This window comes from Schistocerca serialis, chromosome 9 (genome assembly GCF_023864345.2).
Source record: "Schistocerca serialis cubense isolate TAMUIC-IGC-003099 chromosome 9, iqSchSeri2.2, whole genome shotgun sequence".
Lineage (NCBI taxonomy): Eukaryota > Metazoa > Arthropoda > Insecta > Orthoptera > Acrididae > Schistocerca > Schistocerca serialis.
Window position 1 is genome coordinate 296,067,763 of NC_064646.1, and position 22,254 is coordinate 296,090,016.

General features: G+C 44.7%; 1 protein-coding gene and 1 pseudogene across 1 annotated transcript; one reads left to right on the forward strand and one right to left on the reverse strand.

Annotated features, from left to right (window-relative positions):
* The first annotated feature begins 339 nt into the window (after window positions 1-339).
* LOC126419562 (larval cuticle protein 65Ag1-like) lies at window positions 340-16,455 on the forward strand. Its single transcript, XM_050086750.1, has 3 exons — window positions 340-479; window positions 11,640-11,825; window positions 16,254-16,455. Exons 1-3 carry the CDS (start codon window positions 340-342, stop codon window positions 16,453-16,455), a joined length of 528 nt encoding a protein of 175 aa, XP_049942707.1.
* Window positions 16,456-21,217: 4,762 nt separating this feature from the next.
* Window positions 21,218-21,335, reverse strand: LOC126420198 (5S ribosomal RNA; annotated as a pseudogene).
* Between the last annotated feature and the right edge of the window lie 919 nt (window positions 21,336-22,254).

The following is a 22,254-nucleotide window of genomic DNA, read 5'->3' on the forward strand; positions in this document are numbered from 1 at the left end:
ACAAAGGCGTTTATAGTTGCGGAATAGTTACCTCCTTAAATTTCAGTCACCAGTTTTCTCCTCAGAGTGTGAAAATATTTGGTTGATACATACCTACTTAGGGAGAAATGATTATAATAATAATAAAATTTGAGAAATCAGAGCTTTTCCCCACGTGGTGTTCGAGAGTGGAACGGTAGAGAAATGGCTAGAAGGTGGTTCGATGAACCCTGTGCCAAGCACTTAATTGTGAACTGCAGAGTAATCACGTAGATGCAGACGTAATTCCAAAGAGCAGTTTTTTCTGTCGTTCTGAGCGACTTCCTGGCATCCTCGTACAGGAGGAAGCTACTTCGGGAGATGCTGGCCGGCGGAGGTGTGGAGGGCGTGTTTTCGATAACAAGTGTTTCGACACGGCGGCTGCGGCCCAGCGGTCGACTTTCCCCTCCAACTAACCAGCAGGGCCGCAACCCCTCGCTGCGGCGACCTCGCTCGCAACAGTATAAAAAGGCGCCCCACCGTGACGGCATTCATACTTCCAGTCGCACTCTGCCACCATGAAGTCCGTAAGTACACGCAAGCTGCTTTCTAAGTTACCTTCCAGCATTCGTTGAAGACTGTTCGAGGGCACATTTTCCACCGAGACATCGACAAAATTCAGTGTACATGTTTCCATTTGAACTGTAAAAAGTGAAGTACTTTATGGCGGGTTATTGCAATGAAGTGGAGTCATTAGATGGTACTTGCGCGGATGGGCGAAACGACATTTTGTCTGATGACCTAGTCGTCTTCGGCAGACGATGCGAGCGACGTACTAAGATATGTTCCCTGATCAGTGTCCAGTCAGTGAACACATGTAAAAGATTTGCAGGTGACAAAGTGCTTTAGACGACGAAACAATTGGCAGCTTAGGATTACGAAACTACCATTATCAGCGTTTCTCACTTAATTGTTGGAATCGACCAGATCATCACCCATTTCTTTCGTGCTTCACTCGCATCTTAAAGTCAGAATATCCAATGCACCTGACGCCTGCAAACACTGGGTCAGATATTCCAATATTTGACATCGCCAGAAATTTTCTCCTCTGATGCTCGCTCAGTTCCTTTGTAAGCTAAATTTTAATGTCTTATCACAAGATCCCACCGTTCCGATTCTTGTTCTAAGGAAAGTCTCTCAGAGGCTGTATTTTAGTTTTCTTTTTGGATTCTCTTCATTTAATATGAATTCGTTTATGCGAATATGTAATGTCTTTTTGTAGAAATATAGTTCAAACGCTTCCAGTTTCTATAAACAGATGTCTGTCGTCTCTCAGTTAAACGAACGACTACACTACTTTAAACCGAACAGCTTTCTTTGCATTTTTAGCACGAACATATGTGGACGTACACGGATAATGAAGAACAGTCTCAGTTGTTCGATTCCCATTTCTCGTTTGGAATCACAAGCAAACGCTTCATACTCATAAATCCATAATCTGTTCTGTAATTATTTAGCCCAGTGGAATTGTGTTGGCAGAAGAAAATGAAATGGCAAGAATGACATTTTATTATTGCCTATGCACAATGCATGAACATGTTAGGTTTTCCACGCTTTCAGCGTGTACCATTTGTTCTACTATATCATATTAACCATGAATCTTTCAGCCAAATACCTCAGACTTTAAAGCCAAATACCTGTTTAGCAATTTAAAAAGCTGTTATTCTGATTTTGTCTCAATTGTAATATTTTTAAAGGAATTTGCTATTCACTCTCTGAAAGAGTTACGGCAGATTTAAAATGTCGGTACCTCGATAAGGTCACAGTTACAGGAGGATATTTATACAAAAATACTTGTATTTTATGTGGTTGGCTCGGATACCAAACAATAAGCGCGTGTATCAAAATCCAGGACATTTCGGAAGATGGGGGCGCAACATTTAATACCAAGAAATTTAGTTTTATGTATATAATTGAGGTTATTGCTGTCACATATATCTGCTGCTGTTAACAATAGAGTTTAACTCCGAATAAATAGGGGCCGTCATAGGCAATCTGAACTCTCAGCTCAAATGTGTTGACTGTGTAAACTGACTAAGGTTATTGTACGGTTACTCTGTACGCAAATCCTCTGGCAAAGTACAGTTGCAATACTGTTCGTAGAATTTTTTAAAACGTTTGTGTAAATGCGAGAGATTTTTATGGTTTCAATCGTGACACATAAAATAAAAGAATAAATAAATAAATGATGGAATGTGGAAGCTCAGAAAGAATGATTACGTGAATAACAAGGGAGGGAGAGCACGTAAAGAAGACACCTCTTTCACCTCATTCCGCTGACAAAAATGATCCTGGTAAAAATTTGGGCTTCAAAAGTTAACGTTGATGACGTAAATAAATGAAAGAATATGGGGAGTTGAGAGGGTTGAAACAAAGCGATGACCTGGATAGAAGCATATATAAACATAAAACCAAGCTATTTTGTTTGGAATTACACTGCCAGTTATGTTTAGGGTATTATCAGTTTCCAACACGCTGCATATTTCAGTAAACGTGTGTTAATGCATCACCTATTTGGCAATTTCGATTTTGATACTTTTGAGTTGGATGTGTATGTGCATACAACGTGCATCAACGACCACTTCGCGATCTTTACGAGAGTCTGTTAATGGTAGGACCAAAGTCAGGCAGCTGGTTATTTAAACAACAAACAAATTTCTTCACTTGGCACGAGAGAGCTATACATATAGCGCTCTGTTTCCAGTTATTATCTCTTGTGTGACGTTTACCTATATACGTAGTAAGGTAATGATTATATCGTTGCTCATATGCACGATTTTGTGCTCAGTGCGTAATGATTATGTGGCACGTTTTTATACAGCAACGTAGACTACAGTTAATGGGATCTTCTGCGTATAGTAGACAAAACTGTTCGTGTACGTTGCAAACATGAAAACGTCCTGATAAAACTTTGAAAGCCGAAATTGTAGCGTTTACCTAAATCGTTTTTTTAACGTATACAGTTTTGAAATAAGACCTAGTATTTCAGTCTTCTAAAAGATAAAATCATATCTGTCAACCATTAATAACAGACAGAAGATGGAAGATATATTAAAAGAATGAAGAACATGTGGGCAACTATAGGACGTTGTTGGAAAAAAAAGAAAACGTGCCCCAAAAAGGCTCTAGTCATTTAAAATGAGGTCAAATAGACACTCGTAAAGGCACTATTACTCCTCATCCTTGATTTGGTGATCCTATTTCCCAAGAACTTTCGGGTAAGAACTCGGCTGGAAATGGCGATGAATGCTTGTGTGTCATACATTTGTGATGTACGCTATTTCGATTATATTACTCCTGCCCGTGAACAGTTATCATGGTTGCATGGTGATAAGCAGAGAGATTATCAGACCCTGTGTTTGCTGTTTGGTTTTCTCAATCGTCGCGGTCCTTTCTATTTATATTCGACTCTTACACTAGTATTTGAACAACACAGCAGAAATACTCATTCTGAACAGAGTAGAATCCTCCCTGTGTCATTACACAGCACTGCTATGATCTATAGCAATAAATCATTTTCTGTATCAGGAACCCGACTTTGGAACAATCTTCCTCAAAAATTATAGAAATTATAACCTTTCAAACTTTAAAAGACAGCTAATGGACCATCTTCTATCACAATAGCTATCTCTGCTGCAGCTCACTGTCGTCAACTCTCTCTCCCCCACCACCTTTCCTTCTCCACGTTTACAGTATCCTCTATTGAAATTCTCTTCTTTCCTAGCAGCCAATGTCACTTTCATTTCCATCTTCTCCTCTTTCACTATCCTTTCGAGTTATTATAATACGAAACCAGTCAATATCATTCTTAACGCCTCCGTTACATTATTGTTATTATTGCTAAAAATTACTTTTTATTAACAATGCAAATTATTAATTTTAAATATTTTGTGTAATAACTAATCAATATTATTCCTAAGTTCGTCGGAACCGCGCTCCTGCTTCGGTCGCCGGTCCGAATCCTGCTCGGGCATGGATGTTTGTGATGTCCTTAGGTTAGTTAGGTCTAAGTAGTTCTAAGTCTAGGGGATTGATGATCTCAGATGATAAGTCCCATAGTGCTTAGAGCCATTACGATTTTTACCCTCCCCGCTTCCTTCCAGTATTAAATTGGCGATCCCTTGATGCCTCAGAATGTGTCCTGCAACAGTTCCCTTCTTCTACTCAGGTTGTACTACAAATTTCTCTTCTCTCCATTTCTATTCAGTACCTCCTCATTAGTTATGTAATCTACCCATCTAATCTTCAGCATTCTTCTGTAGCACCACTTCTCAAAGGTTTCTATCTCTTCTTGTCTAAACTGTTTATCGTCCATATTTCACTTCCATACATGGCTGCACTCCATACAAATGCCTTAGGAAAGGACTTTCTGATACTTAAATCTGCACTAGATGCTAACAAATTTTTCTTCAGGAACGCTTTTCTTACCATTGCGAATATGCATTTTACATCCTCTCTACTTTGGCCATCATAAGTTATTTTCCTGCCCAAAGGCAAAACTCATCTACTACTTTGAGTGCCTCGTTTCCTAATCAAATTACCTCAGCATCACCTGATATAATTCGACTACATTCCATTACTCTCGTTTTGCTTTTCTTGATGTTAGTGTTAGTATAATTAATATGATTACTATCGTCAATGAATAGTTTTGTACATAATCCAAATGAATATTATTGTCATTGTTATGTGATATTCTGTTTATATGTGTTGTTCCCGGTCAGACGTAAGAGAGGGCCTAATTATCGGGCTATATAAGCAATAAATTCGTAAATAATAGAAGAAGCATAAATAATCGCAAAAAAAATAAAGAGGCGTTGTTGATACGGGGACACCAAAGGGTTGTAAGGCAGCCTACCTAAAAATCATTTCTTACTTTTTATTACAATGCCCACTTTCCACGCGGTACATGAGAGAACTGTGTCTGTAGCACGTAGGGGACTGTGGTGGGTGCATGGTGAAGAGAGAAGGGAGGCGCCATATGGTTTGCTTGATTCGAATAGAGCTAAAGGGCTAGCAGGGCTGACGAACGGATCATCGTCAAGAGTGTCAGATGTTACCACTACATGAGACACTGCGGGGTGATTTGTAATTAAATGCAAGGCACTGGCGCAAAGGCTGGTGAGTAGGAACCTTACGTCACTACCTTGTGCCCCTTATCGGCCAAGTACTGGCGGAGAAAATTGCTTCCACCACCATCATTCGAATGGGCTACCTTCGACTGAAGCGCCACCGCACACTTTAGTGACTTCTGCTATGGTGGCGACTAATGAACCTCAAATATAAATTATCTCAACAAGAGGAGCTGTTTTGGAAGTTGAGATACATCTGCCACCCTTATGCACTGTCCAGTCAAACTGATGTGTCCACCTGAATAGCCAACTTTTGCAGTGTGAGCCACTGACAGACGTGGAGGAACGGAGTCAATGAGGTTATTGAAGGTACCGACAGGGATATGGAGGCATGTCGACTCGAGGGGTATGGCCAGGTGCGCTGGACTTCTAGCTTGAGGATCCTTGGCGCGAACAGTCCGATCGACATGTCCCACAGATTGTCGCCTGTGTTTAATTCCAGGAAGCCTGGTAGCCAGAAGAATATTGTTAATTCATCCTGGTGCTCCTCGAAACACGTACGTACACTGCAAGCTGTGTGACACTTCGCATTCTCCTGCTGGTACATGCCATCGAGCCAAGGAAAGAGAAACTACATGTGGGGTGAACATGTGCCCCAAGCACAGTTCGACAAATGTCTAGATCCACTGTGCCTTCAGAATGTCGGGGTCGCCCAGGCAATGCCATGAAGACAGTTCACAGATCATAAAGAACCTTCCTCCAACCTGGACCCTTCCGACGATTGTTGCAAGGCCGTGAACGCTAACGTCCTTCTGGTAGATGGATCGTAAAACGTGATCCATCTGAAAAGGTCACCTGTCGCTATACGTAGCACTTTCAGTTGCGGTATTTGCTTGTAAATTCCAGTCTTTGTCGCCGATGCACAGCAGGCAGCATCGGTGTATGGCGAAGGCGTCTGCTCCGGAGGTGCATACACAGCAGTGTTCTCTGAACGGCCGTGAGGAGACACTGTTGGTAGCACCTTGGTTCATTTGGGCGATCATTTGGTCAACAGTTGCTCATCCGTTCGTCAGTACACGTCTCCGCAGCCGTCGTTTACGTATGGGCCGTGCTGCACCACAAGTCCCTCGGCGCCGATTTTGCATAGCGCACTTTTTGACCCTGTAAGCTTATTTGTCCGTCGCTGAAATGGAAGATCGCAAACCTTCTTTCCTTCCCGTCTGGGCAAGCTGTGCAGTGACTAGGGTACATGTAAAGCTTACTAGGACAGGTTAAATGCTAGCTACAATGAAGTCGACAATTCGATTGTAATACTGGCATTTAATTTTGATACTTCCCATAACTGACAAAAATTACAAAAATGTGAATTTTTTGACCACCCACACACTGCTGAGAATGGCACATCGACTAATTTGCAATTGCGCTCCCCAATTACCGGCAGTTACGTTGATGAATACTCGGCGCCTCGTAAGGAAAACTACAAGATCAAGAATATTATACAGGGTGCTACAAAAAGGTACGGCCAATCTTTCTGGAAACATTCCTCACACACAAAGAAAGAAAATATGTTATGTGTCCGGAAACGCTTACTTTCCATGTTAGAGTTCATTTTATTACTTCTCTTCAAATCACATTAATCATGGAATGGAAACACACTGCAAAAGAACGTACCAGCGTGACTTCAAACACTTTGTTACAGGAAATGTTCAAAATGTCCTCCGTTAGCGAGGATACATGCATCCACCCTCCGTCGCATGGAATCCCTGATGCGCTGATGCAGCCCTGGAGAATGGCGTATTGTATCACAGCCGTCCACAATACGAGCACGAAGAGTCTCTACATTTGGTACCGGGGTTGCGTAGACAAGAGCTTTCAAATGCTCCCATAAATGAAGGTAAAGAGGGCTGAGGTCAGGAGAGCGTGGAGGCCATGGAATTGGTCCGCCTCTACCAATCCATCGGTCACCGAATCTGTTGTTGAGAAGCGTACGAACACTTCGACTGAAATGTGCAGGAGCTCCATCGTGCATGAACCACTTGTTGTGTCGTACTTGTAAAGGTACATGTTCTAGCAGCACAGGTAGATTATCCCGTATGAAACCATGAGAACGTGCTCCATTGAGCGTAGGTGGAAGAACATTGGACCCAATCAAGACTTCACCAACAATGCTTGCCCAAACATTCACAGAAAATCTGTGTTGATGACGTGATTGCACAATTGCGTGCGGATTGTCGTCAGCCCACATATGTTGATTGTGAAAATTTACAATTTGATCACGTTGGAATCAAGCCTCATCCGTAAAGAGAACATTTGCACTGAAATGAGGATTGACACATTGCTGGATGAACCATTCGCAGAAGTGTACCCGTGGAGGCCAATCAGTTGCTGATAGTGCCTGCACACGCTGTACATGGTACGGAAACAATTGGTTCTCCCGTAGCACTGTCCATACAGTGATGTGGTCAACGTTACCTTGTACAGCAGCAACTTCTCTGACGCTGACATTAGGGTTATCGTCAACTGCACGAAGAATTGCCTCGTCCATTGCAGGTGTCCTCGTCGTTCTAGGTCTTCCCCAGTCGCGAGTCATAGGCTGGAATGTTCCGTTCTCCCTAAGACGCCGATCAATTGCTTCGAACGTCTTCCTGTCGGGACACCTTCGTTCTGGAAATCTGTCTCGATACAAACGCACCGCGCCACGGCTATTGCCCCTTGCTAACTGTTGATGCTACGTACTGATGTGCTTGATGCTAGTACTGTAGAGCAATGAGTCGCATATCAACACAAGCACCGAAGTCAACATTACCTTACTTCAATTGGGCCAACTGGCGGTGAATCGAGGAAGTACAGTACATACTGACGAAACTAAAATGAGCTCTAACATGGAAATTAAGCGTTTCCGGACACATGTCCACATAACATCTTTTCTTTATTTGTGTGTGAGGAATGTTTCCTGAAAGTTTGGCCGTACCTTTTTGTAACACCCTGTATAAGTTTTTGGAAGTGGTTAAGCGTGGTGAAAATCTCGCTTCTCAGCAGAGAAAGAGCTCTAAGCGCAGAACTCTGCATCGAACACGCGTTAGTGCAATGCTGCGATACAGACCGTATATCTCTGTTGGAACACGACGGCCAAGACGCCAATTCCGTACCGCTCGAAGACTGAAAGCGAAGTCCTCTCTTTCCACAATTCTCCCGCCTTCCACGCGTACGAAAACGCGACGGAAGAATACTCTAACATCGCCGAAATCCCTCCAACGCCATTTCTGAGATTCTGCCGAATGATCCAATAGGTCATATCGCCCTTAGGCAAACGAAATTCCCGTCTTCGCCGTGTGTTGCCCAGCACAGGTGGCTCCGGATGCCGGCCTACCCCCAAAAGCGCCGTATTGTCCCGCGTTTCTGGTGACCGCCACCTGCCGGCCACGGCGGCCCGTGAGCTACGGCCAGCTGCAGACTTCACATTCCACAACTCTCAACTTCTGACACTTTAAAAAAAAATGGCTCTGAGCACTATGGGACTTAACATCTTAGGTCATCAGTCCCCTAGAACTTAGAACTACTTAAACCTAACTAACCTAAGGACATCACACACGTCCATGCGACCGTAGCAGTCCCGCGGTTCCGGACTGAAGCGCCTAGAACCGCACGGCCACCGCGGCCGGCGTCACTTTTCACCAACGCTTTAAGTTAGTGACTGAATCATGCAGACATGCAAGGAACACAGCTCGAGAGTGCCTCATATTCATCATAATTCAATATAGTCATGATCTGATGCCCTTGCCAGTCCCATTATTATTAATACTAATGCTGGTAGGTTAACGTGTAAGTGCCCAAATCCTGGCACCTTACTCCGTGCACGGTATACTTCAACCATGGCGGCACGCAAACAGTTTAGAGTCAGCCGTTTTGGAGTTGCTTCCACTCTTGGACCGAAAGCCAATGACCACGCTCTTTTGGGCGTCAGGTAAATAACTCCGTTTCTGTATAACGACAACGACTACAGACTTTCTCGCGTTCTCCCGAAACGTTTTATATACCCTCCACAGCTAGGGCTGCTACCGGCCATCTGTGATTGGGTATTGGCGCTCACGTCGAACGTATGCTTTGGTCACTTTAATGTGACTGGATTGTGTATAAATAACACAGAACTAACATGTTACGTCTATTATTATTATGTGGCTCGACACTTTGATGCCATCTATAAACATTTTTGTACAATAACAACACTGAAAGGAAGCTTCACAGATAAATCAGAGATTCACGGTCTCTGAACGTGCAGCCATGTACAAAATTTTGCGATTCTTGCCTGCCCAAGCATCCAAGGCTGCCACCAAATATAAAGCTTTAAAAAAGAAAATACTAAATACAAATGTGACCATTAATTTTAATAAACAATGTGAAATAAGGGGTTTAGTCCCTACCTACACGAAAGCTTGTATTAAATTCGCTGTTTGTAATAAAAAGATCTTCTTAACGAAGAAGCTTATTACCTGTACTTAGAACTGACAAATATTTTTCATATTAATTACAATTTTAATATTGACGATTTCTGGACGATAATTAATGAACATTTAGAACTTGTAAACTAGGCATAATACAGAAGCATGAAAAGAAACTCAGCAAGCTTTTCTGTCTGTTTCCTAGCGAAAAGTGTCCTCAGACTACATTTAAAAAAAGCAGTCACACTTTTTACAAAATAATTCTGAACTAAACTAACATTATTTTTACACAAAATGAAACTGTCCTGCTGGAAAATGGGCTGAAGTATAATGTCTCGCCCAACTAGTCAGATAGAAATGTGATTGAAAAAGTGCTTGTAGATCTTAAAGTTGGTCCCGATAGTAAAAAAAATAGATAATGCTTGTCAAACTCGTATTGCTTATGACGTAGCTAACATTTTCATGAAAAATTGCAACTTTGCTTTTTCTACTAATAACAATTTGAATAAAAAAACTTCATAATTTACATTCTATGCATTCCCCTTTAGAAAATTCTGGTGTCTACAAAATTGTCTGCGATACTTGCTCCTCTTACTATATAGGACAAACAGGACGTGCCTTCACTACCAGATATAAAGAACACTTGCTAAGAGAAAATGGCACCAACCCTCAAAACTCGTCTTTTGCCGACCATCTTCTAATTACAGGTCATTTACCTAAAGCCATCTGTGATTGCAACATTTTGCACACCGAAAAGAAAGGGCGTAGACTAGATATTCTAGAAGAATTAGAGATTTTCAAGCATTTTGCTCGAAATGACAGCCTCATCCTTAACGAACAGCTACAGCTACGTAACAAAAATTTTTTCAACGGTATAAGGCCGTTACTCGATATGTGACTTCGGGGCTCCTTGTGCAAGTTGCCGAAATGTTCTTTTCCTTCTGATGTAGCCCTATGTTTTTCAATTATCAAAAGTTTCTTGGCTGCATTTAACGTGAATATTGCTTTCTACAAGCTGTGATTCACTCCTACCTACATGTTCATGATGATGTTTTATCTTACTGTTATAAGCATTGATGTAGACAAAATGTTATGTTGTATGCTACTATCAAACAACCATTGCTTTCCATTATGTATCAAAATACTGTTTATTTATAATCATTTCAGCCGGCCGAAGTGGCCGTGCGGTTAAAGGCGCTGCAGTCTGGAACCGCAAGACCGCTACGGTCGCAGGTTCGAATCCTGCCTCGGGCATGGATGTTTGTGATGTCCTTAGGTTAGTTAGGTTTAACTAGTTCTAAGTTCTAGGGGACTAATGACCTCAGCAGTTGAGTCCCATAGTGCTCAGAGCCATTTGAACCATTTTTATAATCATTTCCGCCTGTATTTCATTGTGAAGTAGCCTAATTGCATCTACGGCTACTAGATGGCAGTGCAATGTTCACCTGGCCGCATTTGTTAACGCGGGCACCTCAGTTCGTTTTGCAACCTGCACCACGCAAGTAACGAGCAGCCCTTAGTAGCTAGCCATCACAGTTTTCTTTATCATAAATATCTTCGTGACTAATGCCCTTTTGGCATATTTATTATATTATAAACGACGTATAAGTACTGCCAGTCTTTTACGATGACTCCGTACTTATACCCTATCATACGTTTTTAGTCATAATTCTGTGACCATGATATAGAATATAGACCATTCTTTGATTTAAATTCTGAGGAAGACACTCCTAGCTGTGTTGAAACCAGGTTAATTTATTAAAAATAGTGACCGAGGGCTGTTTTTCTGATGTTGGACGTATCACAACAATCGAAATCGAAAAGTTCGCAATTTGTAGCGTATCTCCCTGAACACAGTAGACCTACTTCATTGTCAGTAGCCAGCCGAAGTGGCCGTGCGGTTAAAGGCGCTGCAGTCTGGAACCGCAAGACCGCTACGGTCGCAGGTTCGAATCCTGCCTCGGGCATGGATGTTTGTGCTGTCCTTAGGTTAGTTAGGTTTAACTAGTTCTAAGTTCTAGGGGACTAATGACCTCAGCAGTTGAGTCCCATAGTGCTCAGAGCCATTGGAACCATCATCGTCAGTATGCGTTGTCTCTTACCGTGAATGCAGCCAGCCTGTGTGTGGTCTGGTGTGGCAGTGTTGTGAGGACGGCGGCCGCGTGTTGCAGGTCGCAGCGCTGATCCTGTTCGCCGTCGTCGCTTCTGCTCTGCCCAGGCCGGACGAGCTCAGGCCTGGAGTCGTTCCAGTGCTGGAGAGGACCGAGGTGCGCGACGCGACTGGCCAGTTCTCTCTCAGGTAAGCGACAGCCGTACAAGCGGAGGAGGCGATGAAAATTGCTTGAATTTTCGAATACAGTGTTCGTCGTGGGTAAAATTAAGAGCAGGTGATACGGACTGCCTACTGCCCAAAATATTTTACAAATACCACTTAATTCTCTTGTGAAAAATACATTTTGACGTGGACGAAGGAAAAAAGTTTCGTTCTAATATGCGTAGGGGTTTTCCACTTTTAATGTAGTGTAATTCTCTATGGGGGGAAAACTGTGTGATACCGTTTCTGTTCAGGTCGTGGACAATATATTTCCGACTGTCGCAGATTAGATCAACCCACCATATCTTAATTACATTTACATTCATACTGCATTTTAAAATTCATGGCGTATAGTACTCCAGTAAATATACTAAAAAATACATGCCACGAAGGAATTATCCGAATAGGTACAAGTGATCTATGTCCATAGACAGACAAACGATTACAATTTAGAAAAATTGGATCATTTATTCAAAAGAAAGAGTTTCACAAATTGGCGAAACAGAAACGCGTCGGCCCTCCTCTGGCTCTCATGCAAGCAGTCATTCTGTTTGGCATTGCTTGATAAAGTTGTTGGATGTCCTCGTGAGGGAGGCATGCCAAATTCTGTCCAATTGTCGCGTTAAAACGTGAACATCCCGAGTTTGCTTGAGGGCCCTGTCTGTAACGCTCCAGGCCGGCCGCGGTGGTCTCGCGGTTCTAGGCGCGCAGTCCGGAACCGTGCGACTGCTACGGTCGCAGGTTCGAATCCTGCCTCGGGCATGGATGTGTGTGATGTCCTTAGGTTAGTTAGGTTTAAGTAGTTCTAAGTTCTAGGGGACTGATGACCACAGCAGTTGAGTCCCATAGTGCTCAGAGCCATTTGAACCATTTTTTTGTAACGCTCCAAACGTTCTCAGTTCGGGACAGATCCGGCCTCCTCAATGGGCAATCTTCATGAAAGAGTGTTTTAGGACCATTTTCTCTGCACCTGTGGTTGTGATCGTAAATCCCCCCATTCCGGATGAAGGTGTTTAGAGCTCCTGTACAATTCCTTGGAGAGTTTTTTTGAATACCTCCAAAAGGTTATTTCTTTCTCCATGTCGAGGGAATGCTGTTCTCCGAAACTGAATATTCGGTTATTCTACCTCCATGTCGAGGGAATGCTGTTCTCCGAAACTGAATATTCGGTTATTCTTGGACGCAAGAGGTTCTCGCAGCGGAATTCATTCTACATGTATACGATGCGTCTGTATCGTGCACCGTTGCTGATGATTCGTAGTAACCTGTTCCATATGACCTGCAGGCGGCACAGGTGTAATGGAGCGGCACAGAGTCTGACTAAAGTTGTTAGTTCCTCTTCTGTTCTGTTGAGTGCAGTGGAGACGAGTGTCTATGTGCCTCGGCACAGACTCCAGTCGATACGTTGCTCACGTCGTCCCTTCACAAGTTAAGCAAACTGCTTACATGTTCTTCACCGAAGCTCTATATTTACCCAAAAGAGATTCGCAAGAGTAACAGGGTCTTTTTTCCAAAGATTCATGATTAAATTCCATTCATATCTGTCCCCCTTCCGGATACGACGGGTTGATAACTTATTAACACATGTGGGACTATCCGTTGATTAGGAAGGGAGGCGTGTTAGAATAGTCAGTGCAGTTGTGCAATGCCACTGTGCGAAGGTGGCATAGTGACTACGGCATCTCCCCATGGAGGAGGAGATCTGGGTTCGAATCCCAGCCTTGGTACAATTTTTCATTCGGCACTTCATTTTGATGCATGTTGGCACAGTGCAGTGTGGGCCCCGTTTGTAGTTCGACAAATATCGAAACGGTACACCATTTCTTACCACATGTTCATATGCATGACAGGTGCTATGGCCTTAATGCTGTGTAAGTTCCATTGTCTCAACTCAACCAAATCTCGAATCTTTGTTCTGCAGACAATATTATTGATAAACGCTGTCCACTGAAACCCAGCGGAATCAGATTGGGAGACCGAAGGGACCAGGCAATGGGAAATACCTTTCGATCCAACACTCAAGAACGTCCATGATAGCAAGGTAGAGCAGTATCCTGCTGGAAAATGTTGTTGCGAGGCATCTGCGGAACTGCATATATCCCCAGTATGTCGCGATAAGTGTGCCCTATCGCTGCAGACTCCATAAGTAAACGGACGAATCACACCATGTTTATGTAATTCCAACCACACATTAACTTTTGGTGTGTCCCTTTCGTACACAGTCATTTCTTCTGGACTCTACCTTCCCCATGTTCGACAGTTTTGTCGGCTAACTTTGCCACAGACGTGGAAAGTAGATTCATTGGTGAACAGCACTGCATTGAGGAGTCCGTTGTTTTCTCCATACGAAGCAACATTTCAACAGCAAAATCACGTCGTGTGCGATGGTCCTCAGGCTAACTGTGATGCGAAAACTGGAACTTGTAAGCACGCAGCCGGAGACGTTTGTGCACAACGGCGTGCACGGCCTAACGGAGAACTGCTAGTTCCCTACTCGCTTGTCTAGTGGATTTACGCGACCTTCAAGCCAATTCTTCGCACACACTCTCCACCGTCTCTTCATTCAGATACCTTTTAAGATGTTTTCCGGCATTTGAAATGAAACTTCCCCTTTCTCGAAGATAAATGGATTTACGTATGGGAGGAGCCAAGTTCAGTTCTCTTTTAGCGCGTCGCTGAACATTTTTGAACTCTGCTAACCGTAGCACACACTGCGCCTTTCCTCGTGACGCCTACATGTCGACTGTCAAAAATACGTCTGCCTGCTGCACATTAAACACTTGTGCGCCGGAGCCATAAGACTCACGAAATGGTGAAGATTAAATCTTAGAAGCTGTCTCTGTCGATTGCGTATTTACCCAACAGCATAAAATGTCGAATTCTTTCGTTGTAAGCAACTGGTTGTTTATACTTCTAGTCCCATCACCCTCTACTACACTACTGGCCATTAAAATTGGTACACCACGAAGATGACTGCTACAGACGCAAAATTTAACCTACAGTAAGAAGATGCTGTGATATGCAAGTGATTAGCTTTTCAGATCATTCACTCAAGGTTGGCGCCCGTGGCGACACCTACAACGTGCTGATATGAGGAAAGTTTCCAACCGATTTCTCCTACACAAACAGCAGTTGAGCGGCGTTGCCTGGGGAAACGTTGTTGTGATGCCTCGTGTAAGGAGGAGAAATGCGTACCATCACGTTTCCGACTTTGATAAAGGTTGGACTGTAGCCTATCGCGATTCCAGTTTATCGTATCACAACATTGCTGCTCACGTTGGTCGAGATCCAATGACCGTTAGCAGAATATGGAATTGGTGGGTTCAGGAGGGTAATAAGGAAGGCCGTGCTGGATCCCAACGGCCTCGTATCACTAGCAGTCGAGATGACAGGCATCTTATCCGCATGGCTGTAACGGATCGTGCAGCCACGTCTCGATCCCTGAGTCAACAGATGGGGACGTTTGCAAGACAACAACCATCTGCACGAACAGTTCGACGACGTTTACAGCAGCATGGAGTATCAGCTCGGAGACCATGGCTGCAGTTACCACTGACGCTGCATCGTAGACAGGAGCTCCTGCGACGGTGTACTCAACGTCGAACCTGGGTGCACGAATGGCAAAACGTCATTATTTCGGATGAATCCAGGTTCTGTTTACAGCATCATGATGGTCCCATATGTGTTTGCTGCCATCGCGGTGAACGCACATTGGAAGCGTGTATTTGTCATCGCCATACAGGCGTAACACCCGGCTGGATGGTATGGGGTGCCATTGGTTACACGTCTCGGTCACCTCTCGTTCACATTGTTCACTTTGAACAGTGGACATTACATTTCAGGTGTGTTACGACCTGTGGCTCTGTCCTTCATTCTATCCCTGCGAAACCCTACATTTCAGCAGGATAATGCACGACCGCATGTTGCAGGTCCTGTACGGGCCTTTCTGGATACAGAAAATGTTCGACTGCTGCCCTGGCCAGCACATTCTCCAGATCTCTCACCAACTGAAAACGTCTGGTCAATGGTGGCCGAGCAACTGGGTCGTCACAATACGCCAGTCACTACTCTTGATGAACTGTGGTATCGTGTTGAAGCTGCATGGGCATCTGTACCTGTACACGCCATCCAAGCTCTGTTTGACTCTATGCCCAGGCGTATCAAGGCCGTTATTACCTCCAGAGGTGGTAGTTCTGGGTACTAATTTCTCAGGATCTATGCACCCAAACTGCGTGAAAATGTAATCACACGTCAGTTCTAGTATAATATATTTGTCCAATGAATACCCGTTTATCATCTGCATTTCTTCTTGCTGTAGCAATTTTCATGTCCAGTAGTGTACTTTACTTCTTAGTGCCACACCGGTGTCGCGCATGTGTGCTCTGTGTAGTGAGCGTGTACGTCTGTCCGCAGCTACCTGTCCGGTGACGGCACCCACGTGTCGGAGCAGGGCGCCTTGAAGCCCACCCCAGACGGCAAGGACTTCGTGCTGGTCAAGCAGGGCGAGTACCAGTTCACGGCGCCAGAGGGTAGGACCATCATGGTCAAGTACACCGCCGACGAGCACGGCTTCCACCCCATCAGTGACGCCATCCCTGTTGCACCCACCGCCTAGGGTACACAGACTACCGCCACACTTCACCGTCCGAATGAACGAGTGCGTCCATTTTCTCCTTGTGTGTATTCGCGTGTGTTTTGTTTGTTTTCCAATAAATAGCTTAAGGCTGTGAATGTAAGAGTGTTTGTTGTACTGTAATTGCAACCCAACTCCTTACTCCTGTGTCTGTCAGATCATTACAGAACATCTAGTAGTAGTGGCAGCAGTAATAACAGTAGTAGCTCTATTCATCCGTAGATCTCTTTTCACAACGATATAGTACATGTCAAAGTATTTACAAGTTTGGACCAATTGGAAACAAGCTAATTCGTATAGACATACATTTACAGATTTCTATTAGAGACAATCATTACAAAAAATGGCTCTGAGCACTATGGGACTTAACTGCTGAGGTAATCAGTCCCCTAGAACTTAGAACTACTTTAACCTAACTAACCTAAGGACATCACACACATCCATGCCCGAGGCAGGATTCGATCCTGCGACCGTAGTGGTCGCGTGGCACCAGACTGTAGCGCCTAGAACCGCTCGGCCACTCCGGCCGGCACAATCATTACATTTACTCCTGGTATGCAATACTTTTTTTCCATATAACTTATTAAATAATGTAATGCCACACCGTTCACTCATATCTCACTATCAGTCACTGCACACACCATACACACATTGTTTCGTAACACTTCAATCACTACACACTCAAACACACACACACACACTCGTGATCTCTGGGTCATTTTCTGCATCGCAGCTTCCCATTTGCTTTCCTGAAAAAATGAGTTTCCATCCCTCTATAATGGGTGAGATGTTGAGCTCAGAAAGAGGAAGAGGTCTTAGTATTCTGCTATGCATACCTTGGGGGTAAGTATTTCTAGAAAAGGAAAAAAAGAAGGAAAAAGACATAGTGTGAAGGTATTATGTAAAATATTGGATGTTTTATAATCATTATTATTTTTTTGTATAACATTTTTTTACCAAATTCCTACTCTGTTTTATCTAAGTAATTCTTCAGTGTATAAAATGCATTGCATAACAGGTACATTTTAGCTGCCTTTTCAGATAAGTGTATTTTCGCTATTTCTTTAATCTCTTTTGGTAATTTATTGTACAGTTTTATTCCTTGGTAGAAAGTGCTGTTTTGAGTTTTATATTTATTTTTCCTTGGTAAATGTAAGTTGAGTCTAGTTTTTGTTCCATGGTCATGGGCAGAGCTGTTTGTGCAGTAATTACCATAATTACCAATGTTATTTTTGATGTATGCAACTGACTGGTAAAGCATTAAAATCCCCAGTGTTTTGAACACATCTTTACAGTGAGCTCGGCTACTGTTTTTGGGTATTATTCTTATGGCTTTTTCTGGAGTTTGAAAATTGTGTTAATAGTTTGTGCATTTTTCCCCAGAAAAGATTGCCATAGCTAAGAACTGAGTGGACATATGAATAGTATGTAACTAAAAGACATTGCATGTTGCACACTGATGATAGGATTCTAATGGCATAACATGCTGATGACTCTCTGTTTGCAAGTAGTTTTGTGTGTTCACACCACTTCAACTGAGAATGAGTATTCATTCCTAGAAATTTTGCATTTATTACACAGGCTATAGAGGTGCCATGTACATTTAATTTAACATTGTCATACAGCGCAATTCTAAATGAAACGAGCTATTACAACACTTACCATTATTCAGTGCATAGCATTACGTCGATGTAAATGACAGAAACTATAATAGGGAATTCAAAAGTTTGGTCGTTGAGGAAGCACAGTAAACGGGGAGCATAAGTACGTAGCAAAAAAATTATGTAGTCAACTTTTCTTCATCGAGTTAAGTGTTTCAACAAATATTTACCTGGACATGTCACAGCTTGATACGGATTCCGCTCATTGTACAGATAACGTCTTTCTCCAAGATAGAGTTCGTCCATACTGGGGTATGAGCGTTCGCACATATTACAATCAACATCTTGAACGGTTGTGCTGAACACGATGACACAGTGTTCTGCTCTTGATCACATAGATCTCAGGAACTCAAAGCCACGGTTTTCTTTTAATGGGGTTATGTGAAAGGTCATGTGTATGTCCATCTTTTGCCGAAACGTTTTTAGTATTAAAAATGAATGTTTCTAATGCGCTCACAGCGGTGAATTTACATATCCTCCGCAGTGTATGACATCAAATTATCCCTTAGATGTTGTCCTTATGAGCAATGGGAGCCATACACAGAGGGAACAAAATTAAACTGGTCCCTAAGATATTTTGTTAAGCGACATGGCACAGGGTGCTCGTTTGGCGCCATTTTGCCATTTACTTCTGCACTGCAGACTTCATTGGAGGTTTCCCCAAAATACACTCCTGGAAATTGAAATAAGAACACCGTGAATTCATTGTCCCAGGAAGGGGAAACTTTATTGACACATTCCTGGGGTCAGATACATCACATGATCACACTGACAGAACCACAGGCACATAGACACAGGCAACAGAGCATGCACAATGTCGGCACTAGTACAGTGTATATCCACCTTTCGCAGCAATGCAGGCTGCTATTCTCTCATGGAGACGATCGTAGAGATGCTGGATGTAGTCCTGTAGAACGGCTTGCCATGCCATTTCCACCTGGCGCCTCAGTTGGACCAGCGTTCGTGCTGGACGTGCAGACCGCGTGAGACGACGCTTCATCCACTCCCAAACATGCTCAATGGGGGACAGATCCGGAGATCTTGCTGGCCAGGGTAGGTGACTTACACCTTCTAGAGCACGTTGGGTGGCACGGGATACATGCGGACGTGCATTGTCCTGTTGGAACAGCAAGTTCCCTTGCCGGTCTAGGAATGGTAGAACGATGGGTTCGATGACGGTTTGGATGTACCGTGCACTATTCAGTGTCCCCTCGACGATCACCAGTGGTGTACGGCCAGTGTAGGAGATCGCTCCCCACACCATGATGCCGGGTGTTGGCCCTGTGTGCCTCGGTCGTATGCAGTCCTGATTGTGGCGCTCACCTGCACGGCGCCAAACACGCATACGACCATCATTGGCACCAAGGCAGAAGCGACTCTCATCGCTGAAGACGACACGTCTCCATTCGTCCCTCCATTCACGCCTGTCGCGACACCACTGGAGGCGGGCTGCACGATGTTGGGGCGTGAGCGGAAGACGGCCTAACGGTGTGCGGGACCGTAGCCCAGCTTCATGGAGACGGTTGCGAATGGTCCTCGCCGATACCCCAGGAGCAACAGTGTCCCTAATTTGCTGGGAAGTGGCGGTGCGGTCCCCTACGGCACTGCGTAGGATCCTACGGTCTTGGCGTGCATCCGTGCGTCGCTGCGGTCCGGTCCCAGGTCGACGGGCACGTGCACCTTCCGCCGACCACTGGCGACAACATCGATGTACTGTGGAGACCTCACGCCCCACGTGTTGAGCAATTCGGCGGTACGTCCACCCGGCCTCCCGCATGCCCACTATACGCCCTCGCTCAAAGTCCGTCAACTGCACATACGGTTCACGTCCACGCTGTCGCGGCATGCTACCAGTGTTAAAGACTGCGATGGAGCTCCGTATGCCACGGCAAACTGGCTGACACTGACGGCGGCGGTGCACAAATGCTGCGCAGCTAGCGCCATTCGACGGCCAACACCGCGGTTCCTGGTGTGTCCGCTGTGCCGTGCGTGTGATCATTGCTTGTACAGCCCTCTCGCAGTGTCCGGAGCAAGTATGGTGGGTCTGACACACCGGTGTCAATGTGTTCTTTTTTCCATTTCCAGGAGTGTAGTTCCATTCTTAAACCTTTACACTATCTATTCTGCAGATGTTTTCAAAGAATTGTGCCTCACAATAACAAGCGACAATGGACGGTTGCTGTTTCATCGTGAGCACCGCTTCGTTTTGCATTCAAGTTGTGAGTGAACACTTCTGTCCCCTCACTTACTCAAACGTAATGGCACAGCCAATTACTCGGGACAGAGCACGCCGGAGATGTGCACTCGCAGACATGTGGCATCAACTGATTAGTGCATCGGAATCACAGTTTACAGCGTTTTCTGTGATGTGCAGTCCTTCTGCAGTTTAATAAGGGCCAGTTCTGTGTCAGTCTCATAAATATTTTGCGAGTCAGTTTTACACTGTCCAGTCTCATTAGCGCGACCACTACAAATGTTCGATGTCAATGAGCTATAACCACTCACAGACTGCAGGTGGCAGCACTAGCAGTGGACAGTATATAAAGCATGTCCGTAGGACGCGCAGAACAGTGCAGTTACTGTCGTAATGCGAAAGCGGAGAGGTTTATCCGACGCCCAGAAGGGAATGATCATTGGCTTTCGGGCCATGGGTGGAAGCATTTCCGAAACGGATAAGTTTGTAAACTGTTCGTGTGCCGCTGCGGTTACAGCACACCGTGTATGGTAAAAAGGCACTATGCAAACCTGATGCCAAGGCCACTATGGTGCACCATGGACCATAGATGACGAGGGTGAATAACGGCAGGGGAGATGTGTACAGGCGAAAAGATATGCAACTGTTGAGCAACTGACCGCACTAATGAAACAAAAACTAAACTAAACTCCTCCAGAACTGGCCACGAAGGCCCAACGGTATCGACCGGCCGCCGTGTAACCCTCAGACCACAGGCGTCACTGATATGGAGGGGCATGTGGTCAGCACACCGCTCTCCCTGCCGTATGTCAGTTTCCGAGACCGAAGCCACTACTTCTCAATCAAGTTGCTCCCCAGTATGCATCACCAGGGATGAGTGCACCTCGCATGCCAACAGCGTTCGGCAGACCGGATGGTCACCCATCCAAGTGCTAGCCCAGCCCGACAGCGCTTAACTTCGGTGATCTGACGGGAACCGGTGTTACCACTGCGGCAAGGTCGTTGGATCCTGATGAAACAAGAGGCTTCTAATAGAGTCTCCCCAACGACCGATCAGCGAACGTTGTTCTTTATGGGTCGCCTCAGCAGTGGCCTGGTTAATGCAGACTGCTGCGGTTCGCCGGCGACGAAGTCTAAAATTTGCACGCCATTACTTCAGCTGGAGGTCTACTGAGTAGCGACGGGTGGTCTTTTCAGATGATTCACATTTTATGCTCCATTAGCGTGAAACTTCCGAAATCAACATTGCAGCAATTGTGAGAAGGGACCAGACTGCTGGAGGAAGCATTATGGTCCCGAGAATGTATTCGTGGCATTCCCTGGGTGATCTCGTTACTCTGGAAAACACATTTGATCAACAAAAGTATGCTTGTATTCTTGGGGACAGAGTACATCTCTACACAGAGTTAGTTTTCCTTCAGCACGGCCGGCGGTTGTGGCCGAGCGGCTCTAGGCGCTTCAGTCCGGAACAGCGCTGCTGCTACGGTTGCAGGTTCGAATCCTGCCTCGGGCATGGATGTGTGCGATGTCCTTAGGTTAGTTAGGTTGAAGTAGTTCTAAGGCTGGGGAACTGATGACCTCAGATGTTAAGTCCCATAGTGCTCAGAGCCATTTGAACCATCTTCAGCACGGTGGCAAATATCACCAGGACAAGACAACGTGTCACAGAGCTCACAGTGTACGTGAGTGTCTGCGGAGCAGTAGGATGAGTTTGTCATACTCCCATGGCATTCAGACTTTCCGGATTTCAACCTAATCTAGAATCTGTGGTAGCACCACGATCGAACTGTTGGCGCCATCGATCCTCAACTGAGGAACCTATCGCAGTTGGACACAGCACTGGTGTCGCCATGCCTCTGCATTCCTGTTGGTACCTTCCAAATTCTCACTGCATCGCGTTCTCCTCTTCTAACAGAGGTAAGCGCT

Bases quoted from the DNA above. Each gene is read 5' to 3' on its own strand.
- LOC126419562 (XM_050086750.1), top strand. From the start codon at position 340: ATGCTGGCCGGCGGAGGTGTGGAGGGCGTGTTTTCGATAACAAGTGTT. The intron at 480-11,639 runs GTATAAAAAGGC...CCGTGAATGCAG, and splicing joins CGGCGACCTCGCTCGCAACA to CCAGCCTGTGTGTGGTCTGG. The intron at 11,826-16,253 runs GTAAGCGACAGC...GTCTGTCCGCAG, and splicing joins ACTGGCCAGTTCTCTCTCAG to CTACCTGTCCGGTGACGGCA.